General features: G+C 40.8%; 1 protein-coding gene across 2 annotated transcripts; it reads left to right on the top strand.

Annotated features, from left to right (window-relative positions):
* The first annotated feature begins 613 nt into the window (after positions 1–613).
* Positions 614–22,290, top strand: nabp1a (nucleic acid binding protein 1a). Of its 2 annotated transcripts, XR_013577945.1 has the most exons (7): positions 614–1,275; positions 1,619–1,757; positions 9,098–9,169; positions 12,066–12,150; positions 12,335–12,401; positions 16,847–17,144; positions 22,213–22,290. XR_013577945.1 is itself a non-coding variant. In XM_078551855.1 (6 exons), exons 1-6 carry the CDS (start codon positions 1,185–1,187, stop codon positions 17,053–17,055), a joined length of 663 nt encoding a protein of 220 aa, XP_078407981.1. In that variant the 5' UTR covers positions 614–1,184; the 3' UTR covers positions 17,056–19,903. The 2 variants fall into 2 exon arrangements, 1 of the variants encoding a protein (XP_078407981.1); XM_078551855.1 differs by lacking the exon at positions 22,213–22,290 and having other exon boundaries at positions 16,847–19,903.
* The last annotated feature ends 932 nt before the right edge of the window (positions 22,291–23,222 follow it).

The following is a 23,222-nucleotide window of genomic DNA, read 5'->3' as shown; positions in this document are numbered from 1 at the left end:
AAATGGGAGGTGGGGGGGGAGCGGGGAAGGGGTGGTGAAGAGGAATCTTTTCTGATGACTGCGCAGAGAACTTTATTGTCCACATCAAACGTTTGATTAAGCTGGTTCTCACACAGCCCTTCCATTATACACAGGATTCCTGATGAATTCCCCCCTCCCCCGCCCATATTTTGTAATGAACAGGGTAAGGGATTGGGACATGTAACGCTGGCAGCCCATGTGCCCTGTGCAGCAAGGACGTGTCAGGCTCTGCAACGTCAGCCAAGGCGATTGGAATCCGGAGACAATGGTTTGGAACATCCGGACACTGAGTAACCAATCAGCCGCTTCGCTGACGTTCCAACTCTGATTGGCAACTGTTGGGAACACACCCTTTGGAACAAAGCTTATTTCCCCAGATTGATTTTTTTATATTAGAAAAACACAAGTAAAGACGCAATGCCAATGGAGTTGATGTCAGGACAAAATATTCAATAGTCAGTAAGAGATTGCCGCTATCTGTCCCTCCTTTTCCGAGGGGTGGGGTGTTACGTAGCGACGGGGACGTTTCACGACCGCCGTAAATGCGCCGGTGGGCCTATAAAAGGCGCTGGGAGCGCATGTTTGCGTAGTGTGGGCTTTTGTGTGAGAGTTGGAGGTTAGGTTGAAGCTGGGCAGTAGGACGAAAAGGCAGCCTACATTAGGAACAGGGCGCAGTCAAACAGCTTCGCGGCTCATTTATTCTGATCACGGGGCTTAATCATGATTTTAATCAGCTAATTAAAAATAAGTTATTGCCAGTTCCGAGATGAGAGTTAGAGAGAGAGAGAGAGTGTGTGTATATCTATACATATCCCTGTATGTGTGAGCAAGAGTTTGCTTCATCGCTGCAACAAAAAAATAGCGTGGGAGTTATTAGGGGAAAAGCTGGAGGTTTAGTTTTCGTTTTTGTTTTAAAATACAAATCCCTGACTTAATTTTTCGGAAGCCACCGGGTTTTTTGAGTCAGGAGGAAGTATTAACTAGAAGTGTCACCAAAGGGACTTGTAATCTGCGGAAGTTGCATTTTTTTGTCTCTCTGTGAGAAGAGGGGCATCAGTAGCCAGCTTCCCGCACACCGAGCCGGGACTCCAGCCAGCGAGGCTTTCCCCTCCCCGAGTGATGCTTTGTGTTGCGCTGTCTGCCCGCAAATTTTCCCAATCACCATGAGCATGACCAACGACACATACGCATTTGTAAAAGACATTAAGCCAGGAATGAAAAATTTAAATGTCATCTTTATTGTTCTGGAAATAGGTAAGTTAGGTAGGGGCTCCAGCCCTGAAACAACAGAAATAAGTTACCATGTTTTCGTTTAAATAATGACAGAAGGTCTCTATGTAAGTTTACTAAAAACCCAAGACACGCTGGAAGCATGATCGTGGAGTTTTAAAAAATCGGTGGGAAGTGAACCAAGCCAGTTTAAAACCCCTTAAAGTGCTAGCGAGGTACAGGTCAGCTTCCTGTCAAAGCGACGCCTTCAATTTTCTTTTATCAGTGAGTTTTACTTCTGGTGCAGTTAAGTGCATCCGTTTCTAGACAGGTTTATGAATGTACGTTACTGGAACTAATTATAGGTTTTTATTCGCTCTCTGTGCAGGTCGAGTTACCAAAACTAAAGATGGACATGAAGTGAGGTCGTGCAAAGTAGCCGATAAAACTGGCAGCATCACAATTTCAGTGTGGGATGAGGTTGGAGGTCTAATACAACCCGGGGATATCATTCGCTTGACGAGAGGGTACGTCGAATGTGGCCAAGTGACTACTGGCATAGCGTGTGCCTGAATAACACAGCTTGTCAGTATCCTTAGATGTTTGTGTGTATACATGAAAAAAAATTAACGGTTGAAAACCAGAAGGGAAATTGAGCCGCAATGGTAACTCGGGAAACGTCAAAAAAGTACTATTTTAAAATGGCAACGCGATCACTGATAAATCCTGCCTGGTTTAATAAAGGTGTTGCAGGTTTATCTGTGCCCAGTGGGGTGAGGTGTCATATTGCTGGCTGAGTAATAAGGTCTAAGAACGATATGACTCCTTCCAGAATGGAGAGTCCCTTTCAGATGTTGGAATAGAATGGACCCCCATGTAAAATAAACATGAAGTAGGTTTCCAAATGTTTAGAAATTTGACCATATGACATTGACTTGTATAATCATAGGAATTTCCAATGACAACTCGATCATTAAGTTAGGCTGCTAATGGCCTACAACTGAACAATGCCAAGTGATCTTGCTTTCCTACTTACCCTGTCCTAACTTGGGTATTGAGGGTAATTTATTCTTTTACTGCCAGTGGCTGTGATTAGTCTACTCAAACTAGGTTTAGTCATACAGCTTCATGCTTAATAACAGGGTTATTTTGGGAGCTGAACTGTGGCTTAATATGCCATGTTGTGAATCTTGCTCATCTTGATCTGTTCCTCCAACTGCTACAACAATAACTTATATTTACAAAGCTCCTTTAATGTAATTGACCATTCCAAGGTACTTCACACGTGCATTATAAAATGAAGAATGACACTGAGCCACATGAGATATTAGGTCAGATGACCAAAGGCTTTGTTAAAGAGGTAGGATTTCAATTTTATCTTTAAAAGGAGAAAAAGGTAAAGAGGTGCAGGGAGGGAATTCCAGAGCTTGGGGCCTAGGCAACTGAAGGTGTATCCACTGATGGAGTGATTAAAATTAGAGAAGTGCAGATATCTTGGAGGGTTGTAGGACTGTAGGAGATTAAGAGATGGGGAGGGATTTGAAAAAAGGATAAATTTTAAAATCAAAATGTTGCTTGACTGGTAGTTGTAATGTAAGTCAGTGAACATGGGTGATAGGGGAACTGGTGTGAGTTAAGACACATGCAGCAGAGTTTTGGATGATCTCAAATTTAGAGGGTAGAATGAGGGAGACCAGCCAGGAATGTGTTGGATAGTCAAGTACAGAGATAATAAAGTCGAGTACTGGATGTCAGGTAAGGAGTCTGATAATTGAGCAACATTGGTGGTTATGAGGCAGAGCTGGGTTATCAGCGTACATGTGAAAATTAATGCTATGCTTTTGGATGTCGTGGGGCAGCATGTAGATGACAAATAGGAGGGGACCCTTGTGGGGTGGGGAGGGGGAGACATCAGAGGTAATGATGTGGGAGCAGGAAGAGAAGTCATTCCAATTGATTCTCTGGCTATGATTTAGATAAGAATTGAACTAGGTGAGAGCTAGTTGGATGACTGGGGAGGCATTAGAGGACGGTGTGGTTAGCCATGTGAAAGGACAAGGAGGGAAAGTTTACCTTTGTCACAGTCACATAGGATGTCATTTAGGACTTTGGTAAGAGCTGTTTCAGTACTGAGGCAGGGGAAGAAACCTGACTGCAGGGATTCAAAGAGGGCATGGATTTGGGAGGTGACAATACAAGAACTTAAATGAAGCTGGAGATGGGACAGTGGTTTGCAAGGACGGTGGGGTCAAGGGTTTTTTGAGGAGCATGGTGATGGTAGATATGCTAGCACATTCTAATCTTTTACTTAAGTCCTTGTCACACATCACCTAACTCCTTATGCATCTCTGGCAGCACTCTTATTGAATCCCCTCAATCTGGTGGCTGTGCCATACCCTTCAATATTTGATGTGTGCAGTCCCATGTTCAACTTCTCCATGGCTCCACTCCCATGACTCATATGTGGTCTGCCTGTGTCAGTGTCCTATCCTGGTCCCATTCCTACATCTCCCAATGTAGAAAATAACATCCCAAGTGATGGCTTCTCTTATTTCATTATGCTAGAGGTGATACTACTAAGCCTCTCCCTTGACTCTATGCTGCTCTTGATATTATAAACACAGACTTCCATGTTTACTGATGTGTAATTATCTCCCACCACTAACTTTGATTCAAGGGTTCAAATCTTGCTGGAGTGGGAATCTGCACCAGTCACCTTTAAGTTGCTGGAAATTCACGCTGACAACAGCATAGTGAGGGCAAGGGGTACCTAGGATCTCAGTGAATGATGGGACCAAAGGTCTATCTCATTAACAGAGATATGACTGAGAAAGAAACAGGAGTAACAAATGGAGGGTGAATTAATCAAATTGTGTACAGAAAGAGAAGGAACAAAAGATTAGATTGAGACAAAGGAAAAGTAAGAAATTAACTTAGCATTTTTTAAATTGAAGAACTTACCACATGGAGAAATGAGATTCAACATTTCAAACAGCTTTTCTGAGCTGAGGGGTTGGCTGGAATTACTATATAGTTAAAGGGTACATGCGCTGTTAAGTACCATCTTTAACTTTCTGCCATGTGTTTAATTTGTTTGTGCAAATCCTGCAAGTTCCCAAAAAAATGGAGGCTGAAGATGCAATGCTGCTTGTGTGAAGCAACCTGTGGAACAAACTAACATGTTATGGCTATTTGCAATTCTGCCTGAACTGGTTGGCTGGTTTCTACATTAATATTGGTTTGCATTGTGAACTTCAAGTCTTATTTTTCCAACAAGATTTGGGCCGTAACTTCTGCCACCTTGAATTGCTGCCTGTCTTATATCTTGGCTGAACAAAAGCTTCTTCCCTGGTAAGATGGAAGCCATCCAATTTTCACCCTGTCTTTTCAATCTTTAAGTTGTGGCACTTATTTTTCAATTTTGTTACTGATCTATGTATGCTGCCTTCTTGCACTCTACTATCTATGGCAGAGCCTCCACCCATCATGTCTGGCACTCTGAATCCTCTGCCTTTCTAACTCTCCATGATTTTTTTTGTACCTATGGCCACTTCCTATAACATTTTTCTCCCAGTTAGTGTTTTGATTTCCTACAAAGTATCTTGCAATGAATTGCATGAAATGCACTATACAAACTTGTTTTAAATAAGTGAAGATTCAGAATTGTTAAAATGAACTTGAGTAAAATCCCCATTTGGTTTCACAACACTAATCTTTATATCCCTGAGGTTGTCAATATGTACTGAACGTTAATGGTTTGTGCGGAGTCCTATAGCTAAACTATTGAGACTGCAAGCACACTTCACATGAAACTTTTGTATAGTAAAAGAGAATTTGTGAATAAGTGAGTTCAACCAAACCCAGGATACAGATGTGAAAGACCAGTATGCCAAACAAGTGCATCGTCCGTTCCTGAAACACAAGAGTACTGAAGCTTTTCTTGCAACTGAAACTGTAAAAGTTGAGTGGAAGAAGCTGCTCTGTAATGTTTGGCCCCTGGTATGGAGAATTCTGGGGCTCAGTACTCGACAATAAATTCAGTCGGTGATAGAAGTTAAGGAAATTGAAACCTAAAACCTATCCTGAATGAATACATGCTGGAATATAAATCTGTTGCATTTGGAGGTGAATTTCAGATGAATGTGTGATATAGATGATCAAACGACAACCTCCTGGTTAAGCATTTCGATATTCTGTCAGATCAGTGAGGCAAACAAATAATTTCTCAAGTTGATTTGCACTGTCTGATTTACTTCCAGTACTGGAGGTTTCCAGGACAAATTTGTTCTGCCTTAGAGTTGAATAATTGGCCATCAGACAAACATTTGCCAGGGTCTTGTTCTGACTTGTTTTTAACTTCATGAGAATTATATTTCTCAACCAGCTGCTTTGTCTTTCTAATATAAAATATTGGCAGATGAGTTTAGACTACAGCTGTTTGCATAAATGTGAAAGCACCAGCTATCACTGCAGTGATAATCAGAGCCCTGTGCATATATATAGATTTAATACAGTCCTCTTTTTGTAAAAATGATGAAAAAGCTCTTTGTCTAGGAGCAAAAGAATCCTTTGTGATTTGCCTTGCTGCAGAGGTCATCATTTGAGCAGCAATGAGCCCCCTCCCCTCCTCCCCCACCCCCACCCAATTAGCCTGGGCTTTGTGTCTCCCAGGGTTTTGAGCCTTTCAAGTGGAGTGCATATAGTAGTGAACATAGCATCACAGCATAGGCTGAATGGAGCTGTGGGTCATTTTCCCCTCCATCATTGTATCTGTATAAACCAGTGCTTTTACTTGTAGGGTCCTACATCTTTATCATTGGAGGTTTAGCTTATGATGGGTCATGGAGAAATTATATGTCATTCAATAACAGCAACTTTAAATCAGCTGCATATGTTCAGTTTTTTTTTTGTTCTAGTACCATTGAGTCACTGCAATGCAAGTCTGGCAGGTTCCACACCAGTGGTGTCCATGTCAGCATTAAGGATTGTTCTCCTGTACTAATCTGAAAAATGGTGTGTAGGGTTTTTGTTTCTGCTTTCACCCTTTTTTAACCTGAATGGGGAAGGCCAAATCTCTTAGCATGAGGGAAGATGTGTGGGAGAAGCAGGAAATGATTGTTCCTGACGTCATTTGTTGAGTGTGTGTGGTTTACACACGCCTGTTAACAAGTCACATTGTTTCCTATCTCACTGCCCTTCAGTTTGACATTTGTCTTCCTGATGTTTGGCAGTTTTTCAAGCACAAAAAAAAAGCTACATGGTTTAAAAAGGGTGATTAATACTTTTGATTCTCTAGTTTGGAGTAGAACAAAATTCTGTTGGACTTTTAATGACCAGAGCTCCATTTCTAGACCAGTTTTTGATGGAAGTCACACTTTATTCTACTGTTGGGAAGAGGGGAATTTTAACATGCTTGCCAAGTCATGGGTGTGAGGGAATGCTCTCCACTTGCCTGGATGAGTGCATTTCCAACAACACAAGCTTGACACCATCCAGGACAAAGCCCACTTGATTGGCAACCCATCCACAAACATTCACCCCCTCCACCACTGACAGTGATAGAAGCATGTGACATCTACGAGATACACTGCAGGAACTTGTCAAGCACCTTCCAGACCCATGATGACTACCATCTAGAAAGACGAGGGCAGCAGATACATGGGAATACCACCACCTGGAAGTTACCCTCCAAGTGTCTCACCATCCTGACTTGGAAATATATTGCTATTACATCACTGCTGGGTCAAAATCCTGGAATTCTCTCCCTTACAGCACTTGGTGTATCTATACCAAATGGGCTGCAGCAGTTCAAGGCAGCTCAGCACCACCACCTCCAAGGGCAATTAGGGGATCTGCAATAAATACTGGCCTAGCCAGTGATGTCCACGTCCCATGAATGAATAATTAATCATTTGTTTGTATTTCTGCTGTATATTTTCAAAGTTCTTCAAAAGTAAACAAAGATTCTTCATTGATCAGCACTGTGATCATTACAGATTTGTAGGTGTTTCAGCTGATCTTGCTATGAGGGTGGAGGTACATCTGTCAACATTTGGAGGAAGGTTTATAGCCTAATTGTGCTTAACTGAACTTTGGGTTTAGAAGGTAATGAAGTATCAGGTAATACATATATGCAAAAAAAAGTAGTGGTAGATTGTGTATATTTGTACCATGTGCATATTTGATTTAGGGTTTATAATTTTTAGAATGCTATGATTTAATTATTTGGTCAAATGTGGACCTGTAGTAGGTTTAACTTGTACCTGATGTTGCTTTTTCAAATTCCAAGTGAAACTAACTATTTGAGTTTACAGTGTCGACTCCTATATATCTGACAGTGAGATTGCTGTATATGGTACAAAATTCTTGAGGCTGCTGAAACACAAACTATAACTGATCTGATGAGTAGGTGATTTAAAAGTACAAAGAGTTAAAAGCCTAGAAAGCAAAAAATTGCTTCTGTTTTCTATATAAATGCCTTCAGTATTTTAAAGGTAAAGGGAATACCCGGCCTGATGTTCAAACTTTAAGTTGCGTGCCGCAATTGGTCAAGAACAAGATGACTCTGACCCCTGAGTGAATTTCCCATTGACTCCAGAGTGCATGCCTGAAGAATGACCACCTGAGGGTGCTGGTGGTTTTGTATTCCACTTTTAGCCACTGAAGGGAGAGTTCACCGTAGTTACAATATAGGAAGCTACCCTGTGGTCCAATCTACCTATTCTGGTGCTAGTTTCTTAATAACAGCCTATTCACTCTAAACCTTGACCTGTTCCTGTTTCCTACTTTTCAAATGCTTATCCACAGCATCTTGTGGTAAGGCATTATATCTTCTAAACGACTGGCAACAAATTTTCCTAATCTTTAGGACATTGGATGCCAAAAGTAGTGTTCCCTTTTATGGGCAGTTTACGTCAGATTTACATAGGATATGTTGCACAGAAACAGCCATTTGGCCCAACCAATTCATCCATACATTGGTCAGCACAAAAATGTCAGTTTGAAGTAATGAAGTTATTGACTGACATGGCAATTCTGTAGACCTGTTTCCAGTTATTTTGGATGGCTGTCTTAAAAACTCTAGTGTTTATTCATCAATTTGTATTCATTGCTATTGGGAAACATGTTTCAACAGACTGTCAAGACATTATGCACATTCAGAAGCTTGTTTATGGGTTTGTGAATGTAGAATATGAAACCAAAATGTGTGTCTTCTATTTTGAGTCTTTGGCTGTATAAGGTGCTAGCAAGTGTTTCAGCAATGTTAAGGTTTTAATGAAAATGTAGATGGGGCTGACAGCTGCAGTATCTTCCCTAAGAAGTGCCTCAATTTAAATTTGCTGTCTGGAGATGTGCTGTTTAGCTGCTCAATTGAAGTTAAAGGCTACTTTATTAAGCGTGCAATAATATTCCATACCCAATGTTGTCCTGAAAGCATCGCATTTTTTTTATTCGATGGAGGTTACAGCTTGTGCTTCAAACAAACCCCTTTTTGGGGTCAAGGTCTGGAAACCCCTGTTCTTGGATAGATTTTTCCACACCTCTCTGGTTCTCTTGAAGTTGTATTTTGAGAGGATTTTTGAAAAAAGCAAGACTAGGCCTGTGCTGTGAGGTGGCACTGATGGTACTTTGGAGTCTTTGGATTAGACCATCCTGCCATCCTGTGGCAGGAGGTGGTAATATTATGCACTTGATTATGTTACTGCATACACATTGTAGTGGCAAAAGTATTTTATTTTGGTTATTGGCTTCTCAGCAGCATCACTAAATAGAAAAGGCTTTGCAAAGTGTTTTCCTTAATTGTATGGCATATCTGTTTTTTATATATAATTTACCAACCTTTTTCTTCATGACCTTTCTTGTTCAGTTACGCTTCAATGTGGAAAAATTGCCTGACGCTGTACACTGGGAGAGGTGGTGATCTTCAAAAAATAGGAGAGTAAGTATGATGACACAACATAAGGAAATCCAAGGAAAATAGCTACTCAAATTCATCCTTATGTACTGTGGATGCTCTCCACAGTCAGCCTGACATCATTCGCTTATAGCTCTGGTGTGTATCATAACCACATGGGTAGTGTGGTGGTTACCTTTGAGGTTGTACCCCAATAGTGTTGGTGTCTTCAGGAAAGGGATTTGGAATGGGAGAGATTTGAGACTGAAGAACTGTTTCAGCACACTTTGTTCCCCACAGTCGTCCTGCTGTTGAGTGTTTGCAATCGGTTTTTGAGACTAAAGGAAAATCAGCTTGGCTGTGAGAAGAAAGGCTTAAGCTTGCTTATTGTTTCACAAGGGAATTCTATGCAACAAAATATTAAGAATATGACCTAAGAAATAGGAGCCAGAGAAGGCAGCCCCTCAAGCCTGCTCTGCCATTCAGTAAGATCGGTGCTCATATGGTGTTGCCTCAACTCCACATTCTTGCCAATTCCCTGTAACCTTTGAGACGCACACACGCGCCCCCCCCCCCAGTTCAAAAACCTGGCTAACTTGGCCCTGAATATATTCAGTGACTCAAACTCCAAAGCACTTTGCCCCCATGAGGGGAACATTAAGCACTTACCCTGTCAAGTCCCCTCAGAATCTTGTATGCTTCAATCAGAACGCCCCTCATTCTTCTAAATTCCAATGAATATACCCTCAACCTTCCTCATAAGACAATGGCATCATCTCATGAATCAATCTAGTGAACCTCTGAACAGCCTCCAATGCAAGTATATCCCTCAAATAGACAGACTGTACACAGTACTCTAGGTGTGGTTTTATGACATGAGGTATATGTACTTTTAAGGGGGCATATAAACCGCTGGCAATTACTACCACCTCGACAGGATGTGATTTGTGACATGACTTGTCAGATGACCAAGCACCAGCAGTAGAGATCAGATGTACTATACTTAGCCTCCAAGTTAACTTTATCTGTATAGTCTTAGCTTCAAATAAAGAACCCATATTATTGTATTACCAATCCTTGTCATATGATTGGTACGCTTATGTCAAAGAGAAGAATGTAACGGGTCTTGCCAATGCCCTGTACAGATGTAGCAAGACTTCCCTACTTCGATCTCCCTGCAATAAAGGCTAACATTTCATTTACCTTTCGAATTACTTACTGCCCAAGCATGCTAAATGTTTCTTGTACAAGGATGCCCAGGTCCTTCTGTACTGCAGCATTCTGTAGTCCTCCATTTAAATAGCTTGCTTTTCTATTATTCCTGCCAAAGTAGATAACCTAATATTTTCCCCCTCATCTGGAGGTCTGACTAGCTTAATTGGACAGACAGCTGGTGTGATTAATGCCAACAGCATGGGATTCAATTCATTTCAGGCTGAGGTAGAATTGGAGCCTGCCTTCGTGCCCCACCCATAGTTTAAATAAAAAAATCACAGCTCTTTGCTGTGGTTTGGCAAATAATTGCCAAGGACCTTCCTTCAGGCAGAGAATGAGATACTCCATCTGCCAAAATTTTGCCCACTCACTTCACCTATCTATCCCTTTACAAACTGTCTTCCTCAACTTGCTTCTCCACCTATCATTGTATTGTCAGCAAATTTGGCTACAATGCACTCAGCCCCTTCATCCAAGTCATTGATATAGATTAAATAGTTGAGGCCCCAGCACTGACCCCTGCAGCACTGCATTAGTTAGTTGGCCAAGCTGAAAATGACACATTTATCCCGACTGTTTTGTTAGCTAGCTAATCCCTTATCCATGCTCATATTATCCCCAAACCATAAGCTCTTGTGTTGTGCATAACCTTTTTATGTGGCACTTTAAATGCTTTTTTACATCAGCCACAACAGGAGATAAATGTGTCTTGATTATGCCTGGTCAGCACAGAGCAATTGTGGCTTTAATTGTTTTGATTAATTTTACATTTATGGCTCTTTTTAAGAAGCTGACTTGACTTTCAAATTTTTAGAAGTACATCTAATTAATGGAGATTTTGTGTAAAAGGCAAGGCTAGTAATATAACATCAGACAAGTAGCAATCCCTTTTTCTCCATTGGTGTTGGGATCACATTACATGATTCATAATTTTCTCCTGTGGACCCTGAACCAATAGCCTTGCCCATAATATATAAAGCAGCTATCGTGGACTTTGACTTGGTCTGTGCGAATGCTGATGGATTTAGGGATTATGTTTGGGATTTCAGCAGTTGTTTCCCCGCCTACCCCACCGCAGCAGAGAACACAACTTGGCCGTGGGAGTATTGATAAAATGAAGCTGTTCAAGTGAAATGAAGCTCTACTTTTTAAGTATTGAATTCTTTTTGACATAATTGTGATAATGCATCTTTGGCAGTTTTTAAATGAAGTACATATTTCGTCACTACTTCAGATTACAAATTATACAAGTAAAATGTTCCTGCTCCCATTGTCTCCTAGCAAATTCAGAGTAGTGGAGGAGGTAGAGATGGGACAATGGCATAAATGAATGAGGTGCAGGAGGTGACTGGTGTGTATATGGCTGTGTTGCTGAGAACATGTCTGACCTGATGCTTGGAAGTGACACCTGGCCATTTTAATAATCCTCACTAATTCTAGCCATACAGGGCTCTGGAGGTAGTGGAGGTGCTGAACTATTGTGCTGCTTTCAGTGCTTCTCTGATCATGTTTTGTCACAGTGGTCTGGAGATGTTTTGTCTCCTCATTCCCTTTCTGGTCCATACATCAACTGCTGGTGGCACAGGAGTGTAGTTATATCATTCTTTGCAACTCCAGCTTGCTCCCTTTCATCTATTTTCACAACTACATTTTCAAATTATTAAAAGAATTGATATATATTTCACTTGAGTGTAACATTTTAATGTTTTCTTTACTTTGCTGTTAGGTTTTGTATGGTATATTCAGAAGTACCCAACTTTAGTGAACCAAATCCAGACTACCTCAACCAGCTGAACCAAACAAACAAAGTTGTAAGTGGCATTAGGACTGTTGAAAGCATGTTTTCTTGGCATAATGGTCCTCATTTCTTAACTTTAAAAATATGGGGGATATTAATTTAATTCAATGTATAATCAACTTTTTATTGTGGAGCTTTTATTCCTCATTGTCTCTATGATACTGTTCTTTCATTTAATATTTAAATGTTTTATCAAGGCACAAAGTGAACATAGAAACAATTCTCCTCCTAGTCAGCTGGCTACAAATGGACAGATGCAAACAGGTAAGCTGGTAATGCAGATCACTCTTGAATAAAACGGACATACTTGTGTATGATCACTGCAGTGTCCATGCTTGTTCATTTCCTCTTTCAGCCTGTCATTCTCTGAATTTTAAACAGAACAGAGGCAATGAGTGATTGTGACCTGTTCTGCAGGAAGGCTTTCCATCTGTGCTAAAATGCATATTTTTGCTCCTAAAATATTTATTCTTGGTAAACAAAGCAATGGAAAGTATATCTTAACGTAACTTCTACTTATTAAAATATTTAATAGAATTTTTTGAAGGGGAAGGAATGGAGGTTGTCTATGGATTTTAAAGTTTGTCAAAGCACATGAAAAGCTATTGAACAAAGTTGAGGCACATTGAATCGGGTCAGAGTCAGCTTGGATAAAAGAATTAAGGACTGAAAACACAAGTTATAGTAAATGGTGGTTTTTCAGACTAGAAAATGGTAGATTGTCATGTTTTCCAATTAAGTGTTTGGACCAATGCTTTTTTTGATATGAATAAATAAATGATGGATATTTGAAAACAGTAAAATTTCAGAATTTGCTGGTGATACTAAACTTGGAAGTGTGGCTGACAGTGAAGAGCATACCTGTCGACTGCAACAGGACATCGGCTAGCTGAATGGGCAGATAAGAGGCAGATGGAATTTAATAGAGAAGTGTGAGGTAATGTATTTTGGCAGAAGGGATAGGGAGAGGCAATATAGACTGTTTTAAAGTGTGCAGGGACAGAGGGAACTGGAATTTCATGTGTCTAAATCTTTCAATGTGACAGGGCATATTAAGAGAGTAGTTAGCTAAGCATATGAGACCTTGGCTGTCTTAAATAGAGGCATCGAGTATAAAAGTAGGGAAGTTCTGCTAGACATTGATAAAGCTCTGGTTTGGCAGCAAAAAGCAAATTGTGCCCAGTTCTGGTTGTCTTGCTTTAGGAGGGATGTGGGGCTTCTTGAGAAGGTGCAGAGGAGATTTACCAGAATGATTTTGGGGATTTTAGTTAGAGAAGCTGGGGTTGTTTTCCTTAGAGCAAATGGGGTTGAGGGGAGATTGATAGAGGTGTACAAAATTGTAAGGTTTAGATCTGGTAGACAAGCTGTTCCTGTTAGCTGATGGTACACAGACTTAAGGTTCTGTGCAAGAGATACTGGGGGGTGGGGGGTGGGGGAGAGGAAATGTGAGGAAGACTTTATGCAGCTAGTGGTAATGATCTGGAACTTGCTGCCTAATGGAGATGAAAGGTTTGGAAAGGAATTTGGAACTTTAGGGACTTGCAAGGTTATGGGGGCAGAGTGGGGGAAATGGAACTAATTGAAGACCCCAATTGTCTGACTAACTTGGTTAAGTTATTTGATTCAAATAAGTTGATTGCTGAAGGTAGTGTAGTATGTGTTGAGGAAATAAATGGGATACTTAACTTTGTAAATGGGGGCATTGAATACAGAAACGGGAAGTTATGCTAAATCTTTAGCTGAAGCTTAACAAGTGAGCTAGAGTATGGTCCAATTTTGGGCATCACACCTTGGGAAGGGTGTTAAAGCTCTGGAGAGGTTACAGAGGAAGTTTATCAGGATGGTGCCCAGCATGAGGGAGTTCAGTTGTATGGGTGAGACTGGAGAAACTAGGATTGTTCTCCTTGGTTAAGGGGATAAGGGCATTCAAAATTGTGGGGTTTTGGTAGAGCAAGTCAGGAGAACTATTTCCTCTTGCAAGTGGGTTGTTAACTAGAGGGCACAGATTTGAAATAATTGGCAAAAACTAGAGGGGAAATGACAAATTGCCTTGATTGTTTTGAGATGGGGGGAAAAGGTGTGTGGGATTAAATTGGATGCCTCAATGACTCAATTCTGATCCTGTTCCTAAATCTAAACAAGAGGATTAGATTTAGTTGTGATGCCCTCTTTATTCAAGCATGCTGCTTGCTGATGACTTTAAACAAGTGTCTTGGGAGTGGGTGGGGAGAAATGAGTCAGTGCATTGCATTTGGGCTTCTGGAGCATCCCATGGAAATTCAGTTCACAAATGCTCACTGTCCTGAGCTGTGAAAAGATTAAATACATTTTGTACATAAATTTTGAAATTATGTAAAATTGCCCAAGGCCAGTGAACATTTGGTAGCCACAGTAGCTGACATTTCATAAACATGATTTCTGCAGCTGTCCCTGAATCGATGCCATGAGATAAATACTTGGAGTCATTCCCTGCCCCCTGTTAATTTTTAAATGACACAAGTTTATTCCAATCTCCTGCCATAACTTTGAAAGATCAAAGGAAACCAAAGGTGTATTATTTGACTTCAGCTTCCACCAAAGTGACAACAAGAATGTTGTAGAAACCCTGCTGCACTGTTTTGGTTGTATGGTAAACTTTAATGCTTTGTCTACTGATTGTGAAGCTTTCAGATAGACTAGCCCCTGGTCTCATGGTCCTGGTCACTGAACCTTAGGATCTGTAGAGTTCACTTTTAATGACATTTAATCAACCGGTTTAGGTAAAGCTTTATGAAAGAGTCATGTAAATGACTTGCTATGGAAAATAACACATTTGACAATTTTTAATAATGCCAAAGCTAGGACAGTTAAAGAAGCCTTCAGATTGTTACTGCCATGGGAAGGAGGAGAGTACAAACTTGGTAGGTTGTCCTATTATCAGGAGTTGAGGTAAATTTTTGTGTACCATGACTGTCCTCTGTTCAGTGCCATTAAAGTAGAACAGTGATACTTGAAGTGTTTTGTGACCACTAAAACTACCTGAATTTAAGTGGGGACAAGACAGAGCAATCTGTCATGTAAGCTCAATTTTTCCTCCTCCTGCCAAGGTGCATGGAGTACTCTCACCTCTTGAGTCACAATATTGTGGGTACAAGTACCACTTCAGGATTTGAGCACAAAAATCAAGGCTGACGCCCCGTGCAGTGCTGAGTAAGTGCTGCAATGTTGCCTTTCAGATGAGACGTTAAACTGAGGCCTTGGGTGTAAAAGATCCCTTGGCAATGCTTTGACAGAAGTGGAGGGTTACCCCCCTGACTAATATTTATTCCTCTGTCAACATCACAAAATTATCTGGTCATTATTACATTGTTGTTTGTGGGTGCATGCTGTGCAGAAATTGGCTGCTGTATTTCCTGCGTTACAACAATTATGACACTTTTTAAAAAAAAAGTAATCCATTGACTGTAAAACACTTTGGACAACCTGTAGTTGTGCTAACTTGAAGCTGTTGAGATTCTGTTAGGTATTTGTTTGCCTGCATATAAAACAGTATAATTTTGTTCTGTACAACATTTGGTTTGTCAGGTTGGATGTGGTAAGTTTTATATAACATTAACAAGTGAACATTTTCTTGATGCTGCCAATGCCCTCTTCATAATATGTTAAACTGTTTAATTGTGAAAATGTAATTCTCCTTGAAATCACTCAACCATTGCTTCACTTTTGTAGTGACAAACATGAGTAGAATGTATGTATTTAGTAACATAATATATGCTATTAAAGTGCAAATAGGTTCCATGGCCTATCAAGCCTGCTCTGTCATTCAATAAGTTCATGACCTTCTACATCAACTCCACTTTCCCGCTGTCCCCATATCCTTAGTGCCCAAAAATCTTATCTCAGTCTTTTGAATATACTCATCAATTGAGTATCCACAGTACTCTGGGGTAGAGAATTCCAAAGACTTTCAACCCTTTGAATGAATGAATGAATAAATGTATCCTCATCTCAGTCCTAAATGCCTTACCCCTTAACCTGAAATTAAGTCCCCTAGTTCTAGACTCTCCAGCCTGGGAGAACAGCCTTTCAGCATCTTCCCTTATTTTGCTTTTCTTACCAGAAATGGATGATTTCATATTTCCTCACATTCTACTGTCTGCCACCTTGTTCATCACTAAACCAATCTATAGCCCTTTGCAGTCTGTCTTCCCCCCACAGATTTGTATTGTCAGCAAACTTGGATATATTGCACTTGTTCCCCTCATCTAAGTCATGGATATAGATTGTAAATAGCTGAGGCCCCAGCACCGATCCTTGCATCATCCCACTACTTATACCCTGCCATCTCAAATGACCTACTTCTGCTGTTCTGTCATTAACCAGTCCTTAGTCTATGCTAGTATATTACCTCCAATGTTGTGGAATAAGCTTGTGTGCAGCACTTCATTGAATGCCTTCTGAATATCCAGATATACTACATCCACTGGTTTATCCTTCTAGTTACATCCTCAAAATAACCAATAGATTTGTCAGTCAAGCTTTTCTTTCATAAAAGTGCCTGTCTAAACATATTGTGATTTTTTTTTTTTCCCCCAAGTGCCCAGCTATCATGTCCTTAGTATACCTATATGACATGGGAGCTTGTTCTTTTAATGTTGAATTGAATTGTTTAAAATGTACAGTATTTTCAAGCATTAATGTCAAGGATTTTGTTAATCATTTTTGTTTAGGAAATGGCTCACAAAGTGGGCCATTGCAAGGGGGACTTCCCCCATCAAGCAATAATCATCAGCAGCAACAGAACCCTAACTTTGTAGGTGGTGGAAGAAGCAATGGACGGGGACCAATAAGTCAGCCACAGATGACTCTAGCTCAAGGATCTGCAGCTGTCGGCACTGTTAGCAATGGAAGAGACCCACGTAGAGCATTCAAAAGATGATATGTGCCATATGTATATACCAGCCTTGTTCAACTCTACACCCTACTTGAACCCACTTGATGCACTTTTATTTTTACATAACTGAGTTTGTATGTATTGTTTTGTTTTAGCCCTGTTCTTCATTTAAGGTGGGGTTTTGAACTGTAAAACATTGCCTCAATAGCTGAGGTGTCTTGCAGTGTTCAACCTGCACAAAACTTTATGGTCTGAAAATGAGTTGTGAAAGTAGAGGTGATTGTGTTGAGAGCAGTGGGGGATAAGTTAATTTTAGGTTAAAAATGTCAATAAAATCATTAAATTACTGATAGCATGTAGTGAAAGGTATTATGTCACCTTTACTGTCATCAGGAGTGTTAAGTTGAATCTTGCTCATGTATCCTATACTAAATTTACAAAGGATTGTTTCTTCAAGTGCTTTATAATGGCATTGCAGGAAGTTGTCATGAGGCTACAATGAGATTGAAAAAGCTGTTGCCTCATTCTTTACAGTTCATTTCTAGCGAGCAATCTCAGGTTTCACCTTTAGCCTCTAATCCAGCCAGAGTGGCAGTCTGATGATACAACTGGTTTGTTTCCCCGGCTTAGAGAGGGAAAAATTACAGGCCTCCTGCTCCTGGCTGCTGAGCAATGACTCTTGCTGGAGGAGTACGGGATGGAGCTTGGTTGGAATATCCTGTCCAACTGTGCTTCATTGAGTAGCTTGCAGCAATAAATTGAGGAATGGTCACTTAAGAACACAAGGTAGCTGGCATCTGTTACCTTATCTATAATAAATCCCTTTTTAATATGTTGGGGAGGGGATGGTTCAGAGGAAATGCCACTGGTTGGGGTGGCGGGGGTTGGTGGTTGTGGAGAATAGCCATAGTTCAAAGCACAAAAGGAAAGGTATTCTGAAACTTCATTTTCTCTTTTGGGCATCTTTTATAACATGGAGCAATATACTGCAGTAATAGGTGCCTATGCAGTCTAACATTGGACCTGAACTGACAGGAAGGTTCTTACTATTATTGCCTCAAATGTTTGTCACTGAATGTGTAACTGCTCATTTTCTAGGTCAGATTTAACATGCCTATTTTCACATTTTAAACTTGTGTCCAAGCAGGCATCAATGAAGATGCAAAATGTACTATGCTTAGACATTACAGCATGCTTAGCTAAGAAATTTATTTTTTCCTTCCAATCCAAGCTGCCTGTCTCACTGCCTTCATTCTGCCCAGTTTTAAGCTATGATCCAAGCCCTACTCTAGATAGTGTAATCATGTGTTCAAACTACTGCTGGAGTATCCTGATTGCTACAGTCTTTCAGCTGAGATGTTAAATTGAGGTCAAGACTGTCTCCCTTGGGTGAATGTAAAAATCCCTGTTGCACCATTTTTGAAGAGGAGCAGAAAAGTTATTCCAGTGTCCTATCCAGCATTTGTCTCACACCAGCATTTCATTGTCTGTCTGTAGGATCTTTACTGTGAATTAGCTACCACACTTGCCTAAATTACAATTGCAACCACAGTTCAAAAGTACCTCATTGGCTGTCCTGAAAATGCAAAAGGTATTATGCAAGTTCAGGCTTGTTCTTTTGTACCTATTTGCACAGAAGTATGCATCAAACCTCAAGTGTGTTATTTTACTTATCAATCTGTAGTTCTGGGTTAATAAAAATCCTTCACTTAGTGCTGTACAGGGACTAGTAACAGCCTTTTCAGACTGCTCATAATATCCATATCAACAAATGTTAAATGTAGAGCAGCTGAAGTCTACAGCAAGGATGGTGGAAATAATTTTCAATGGAAGTTGTGGAACATCTGGTGGGGTGGTTGGGGAAATTGGCATGATGGAAAAGCCAACAGTTGAAATTGCTTAAAAGTTAGATTTGGGTGAATTTTTAGTGTTTTCCTTTTTAAAAACTAATTAATCTGTTATACTGATGCATTACAGCAAATTGACTTTCTGAATTGCTGTAGTGATCAGAAATGAAAATTCTAATATGACTTGATAAATAACTATTGTGCATTCTTCATAAGCAAAAGTTTAAGTGCTGGCTAATATGTACCAGCTTGATTTTTAACACTTAAATGATTAGCATTTTGCTTTACAATGTAGGTTTAGTCAGGAAGCCCCTCAAAGTAAATATATTGTAGTGCCCAATTAATTCAGAATTACTAAGTTATAGTGCTTAAGGCATGGAGGTTTAGATGTTATATGGTGTATATTAATTTCCATTTCTGCTGCTCTGCACTGAGTTTGGTGCTATGGCTTCTGCTACCTTCCCCAACTGGCTGTTCTGCATACCTAGCAAACAGCTTAATTCTACACACTGCTGACTTCCATCAGGGCTGCTAGACTGTACTTGGGAGTAGGATATGTAGCAGTTTTGTCTTTTATGATCAGCCTTATCCAAAACTGTTAAGATGCCTTGTCATGCTCCAGTTCTTGCTGTATCTGAAATCTGTGATTTGGGAGTGGGAATCAAAGCTTGGGCTTCTTCTGGTCAATATGTGTCACTGGACTAGTAATCCAGAGGCCCAGGCTAATGCTCTGGGGAGATGGATTCAAATCCCACCACAGCAGCTGGTGGAATTTAAATTCAATTAATAAATCTGGAATTAAAAACTAGTTTCAGTAATGGTGACCATGAAATCATTGTTGACTGTTGTAAAAACTCATCTGGTTCACTAATGTCCTACATGTGGCTGCAGTCCCACAGCAATGTAGTTGACTCTTAACTGTCCTCTGAAATGGCCTAGCAAACCACTCCACTTAGTTCAAGGGAAATTAGGGATGGGCAACAAATGCCGGCCTTGCCAGTGATGTCCACATCTCATGAATAAAAAATATATTTCAGCTCACTGAATCAATTGGGGAGGCTTTCTGTATTTGTAATATCTTTAATGCACTTTTGCTAGGAGTTGACAAAGGCACTTGTGCAAATTATGGATGGTGCTTTTTTTTAAAAAAAATGTTGCTATAATTATACCATACATAACAAAGCAAGCACTATGATCACTTCTGGAAGTTGGGGAAACTGACTGAAACCAGGTTTGGAATGTTTCAGGAGAATTGTCCTACCTATTACAATATGTATGTGACATTAAGATGTATGTGGGATACAGAGGACTATGTGAAGCAGAAAGTATGTGTTGTGGATGTATATAGATCTGCCAGTATGTGTGCAAACTGCTGATATTTTTTGAGATGCTGATGAATCTAATATAATGTATTCTGGGTTTGTAAAAAAAAAACAACTTTTTATCATTTGTGTGTAGGGGCTAGTGCCTTTATTCATATTCAGGATACGAATGGAACAAATTTCAGGAAGTGATAGTGTAGTCATTCAAATGAAATGACTGTAGATGGTAGTTTATGCAAAGATTTGAAGAACTGGTTCCATTTTGTTTCCATATATAATGGTCTTTAATTCAATACTACTTGAAGATCCTTGGATGGAGTATTGCAGCATCTTCCTATTTGAAGGGCCTGGATTATAGGTTCAAATTGTTAACGATTAATAAGGGGACATCACTGGCCAAAGTACAATGAATGTGAACAATATGGAGTCAATATATCCTACTGTAAGAAATGAAAGCATTTCATACTTTAGCTGCTCTGAGTTGGGTTGAAGTGCAATATTATTAGCAACAGAATGCGCACTCTTCTATGGAGCTGATCTTGAAAGGGTACAGATAGTAATGCTGAAGTCATTAGTTACTGCTAGATGTCTCCTACCCTGTTGTGAATTTATAAATACAAAGCACCCACTTTTTTTTAACTGTTTCCTCACCACCACCCCCCACCCATTCCACAATACATATGCCAGTTTTACTAATGAATTGCTTCTTCCTCTAAGTTGAGGGAAGTGTAATGATGAGTGAACAGCAGCTGACATGCATATTCAGTGTGTGTTCTTCTAAAGTAAAGATGCTTCCATCTGAGCATGCCCCTGTTTGTTCTCAGAATTCCACATTGGTCCCAAGCCCCGAATCCTCCCTCGGGAGCTGGTACTTCCCAACCTGAGCCGCTTCGTGGAAATGTTCCCTGTGCCTTTTAGCATAGCGCGGAGGGGTTTCCTGTATGGGCTGCTGCACACCCTTCACTTCCTTGCCCACTGCCTGGACGCTCCCTGGCGTGCCTTGTTGCCATCCAGCAGCAGAGGACCCCTCCCGCTTTCCATCGGGGACCTGGGGTGGAGGGTGTTAGATGCAGCAGTCCCACACAATTGTAGGATGTGTCAGTTGACGGACTCCCAATATACCTGCCCTTTTTGCAGTCTTGTGGAGTCCGTGGACCATATTTACATAGGGTGTTGTAGGCTGCATTCCCTTTTCAGTTATTTAAAGAACCTTTTATTAATGTTTTGTTTGCACTTCCGTCCCACGCTCCTGATCTACAGGCAGCCGGGGTGGGGAGGGAGGAGGACCTCCTTGTGAACCTGCTCCTGGGCCTGGCCAAGTTGGCCATTAACAGGTCCAGGCAGCGGGCAATCAAGGGGGTCGTCTGACCCGACTGCCTGCCTCTCTTCTGCGGCTACATTCGCGGCCGGGTGTCCCTGGAAAGGGAGCACGTGGTGTCTGCTGGCATCGTCGAGGCCTTCTGTGACCGGTGGGCACCGCGGGGACTGGGGTGCTTTATTGACCCTCTTAATCACATTTTGGTTTGATGTTTGTAAGTTTCCTTTAAATTTTGTCTTTGGCTTTTTCAGTTACCCTAATTTAGGGGCTGTGTTTATTTTATCCCTCATTTTGTTAATTTAGTTTATTTGGTGGACTCTAAAAGAGTTAAAATAAAGTTGTCATTTTGAAGCAAAACCGGAAATAGCTTGATGGCCAACCTAGGGGTGGGTTCGGTGACGTTTGGGACGGAGCCTCGACCCGCAATCTGTGTTGTGCCCAGTAGATGGCGGCTGAGCTGCTGGGCATTTGCAACGTTTCTTTCCCGCCCCAATCATCTATGCATTTATTCCATCCACGTAGCTGTTACCTCGCTATCCTAGTTTGATTCTGTTGTGCTCAGTGAGAGCATTGCAGGTGGTCACTGAAAGTTGCATCAGTTTTTGCAAAAACCGTCGGAACTGCGGCCATGCAAAAAACTGAAATACCCTCACATTGCTTAGCGGATGCCGTTTTCTTTCTGGAATATTTAACCTGTGTTTTTCTTTTTTTACAGTTGGACGTGTCATTAAAACTTTGTATAGGGACTATTATTCCTTAAATACGACACACAGTACATCCAAAAGGTGTTGGTGGATCGGCAGTCATTGCTTCACGGTTCTTGATGAAAATGCCTTTTTTTTTTCAACCTGCGCCTCGTGATTGGCACAAACCCAAGAGGCCGATGATCTTTACTGTCAGTTCACGCGTCTTTACAATAGCGACAACCTTACAGGCAACGTCAATTAGCGTCTCACTTTTGTCTCCCCCCGTGGTTTTTTTTTAAATGGTAATCTTGGCCATTGATTTTCTATATCTCTGTTTATTATATAGCGTCTTTACATGAGTAAAGTGCCCTAAGGCCCTTCACAGGAGCATTATAGGACCAAATTTGGCACTGATCCATTTAAGGCGTTATTAAGATAGATGAACAAAAACTTAAGTGAAGGAGGTAGAATTTAAGTAGGGTTTTAAAAGAGGTGCGAGGCGGGCATTTTAGGGAGGGAATCCGAGACCTTGAGGCCTCGGCAGCTGAACGCATAGCTTGCCCGTGGCGGAGCAGTGAAAATTGGGCATGTTTAACGGGCCAGAATTGGAGGTATCTGGTGATCTCTGGAGGACTGTAGAGCTGGAGAAGGTTGTAGAGAGGGAAGTGTGAAGCTGTGGATACATAATTAACATCTAGTGTTTAAGGCTCAGCATTAGATCTCTACAGACTGAAATTCCAATGTTTGAACCTTTAGCAATTCTGTCCAAAATAATCATTGGCGCCAAATTTCTTAAACCTGGTACTCATACACTGGGTGGAAACTATGCTGCAGGGATAGAGGCAATCATCCCTTTTCTTTCCTGACCCTTTACTCACTTCACCGCCTCTCTTTGCTTTGAAAATATTTAACCCAAGATAGTTCAATCAAATTATAATTAAAGGACTGGATGGCTAAAGTACAATTATCAGGGGACGATGCAGCTCTTGAAGTAACATTTGCCCTTGAATGAGAACTAGTCCTTCACCATTGGTGGTGA

Source organism: Cetorhinus maximus, chromosome 11, assembly GCF_964194155.1.
Source record: "Cetorhinus maximus chromosome 11, sCetMax3.hap1.1, whole genome shotgun sequence".
NCBI classification, from domain to species: Eukaryota; Metazoa; Chordata; class Chondrichthyes; order Lamniformes; family Cetorhinidae; genus Cetorhinus; species Cetorhinus maximus.
Note: the sequence above shows the minus strand (reverse complement) of the source record. Positions and strands in the feature narration are given on the sequence as shown.

Coding starts and splice junctions, on each gene's coding strand:
- nabp1a (XM_078551855.1), top strand. CDS start 1,185: ATGAGCATGACCAACGACACATACGCATTTGTAAAAGACATTAAGCCA. Junction 9,170..12,065: donor GATCTTCAAAAAATAGGAGA/GTAAGTATGATG, acceptor CTTTGCTGTTAG/GTTTTGTATGGTATATTCAG. Junction 12,151..12,334: donor TGAACCAAACAAACAAAGTT/GTAAGTGGCATT, acceptor TGTTTTATCAAG/GCACAAAGTGAACATAGAAA.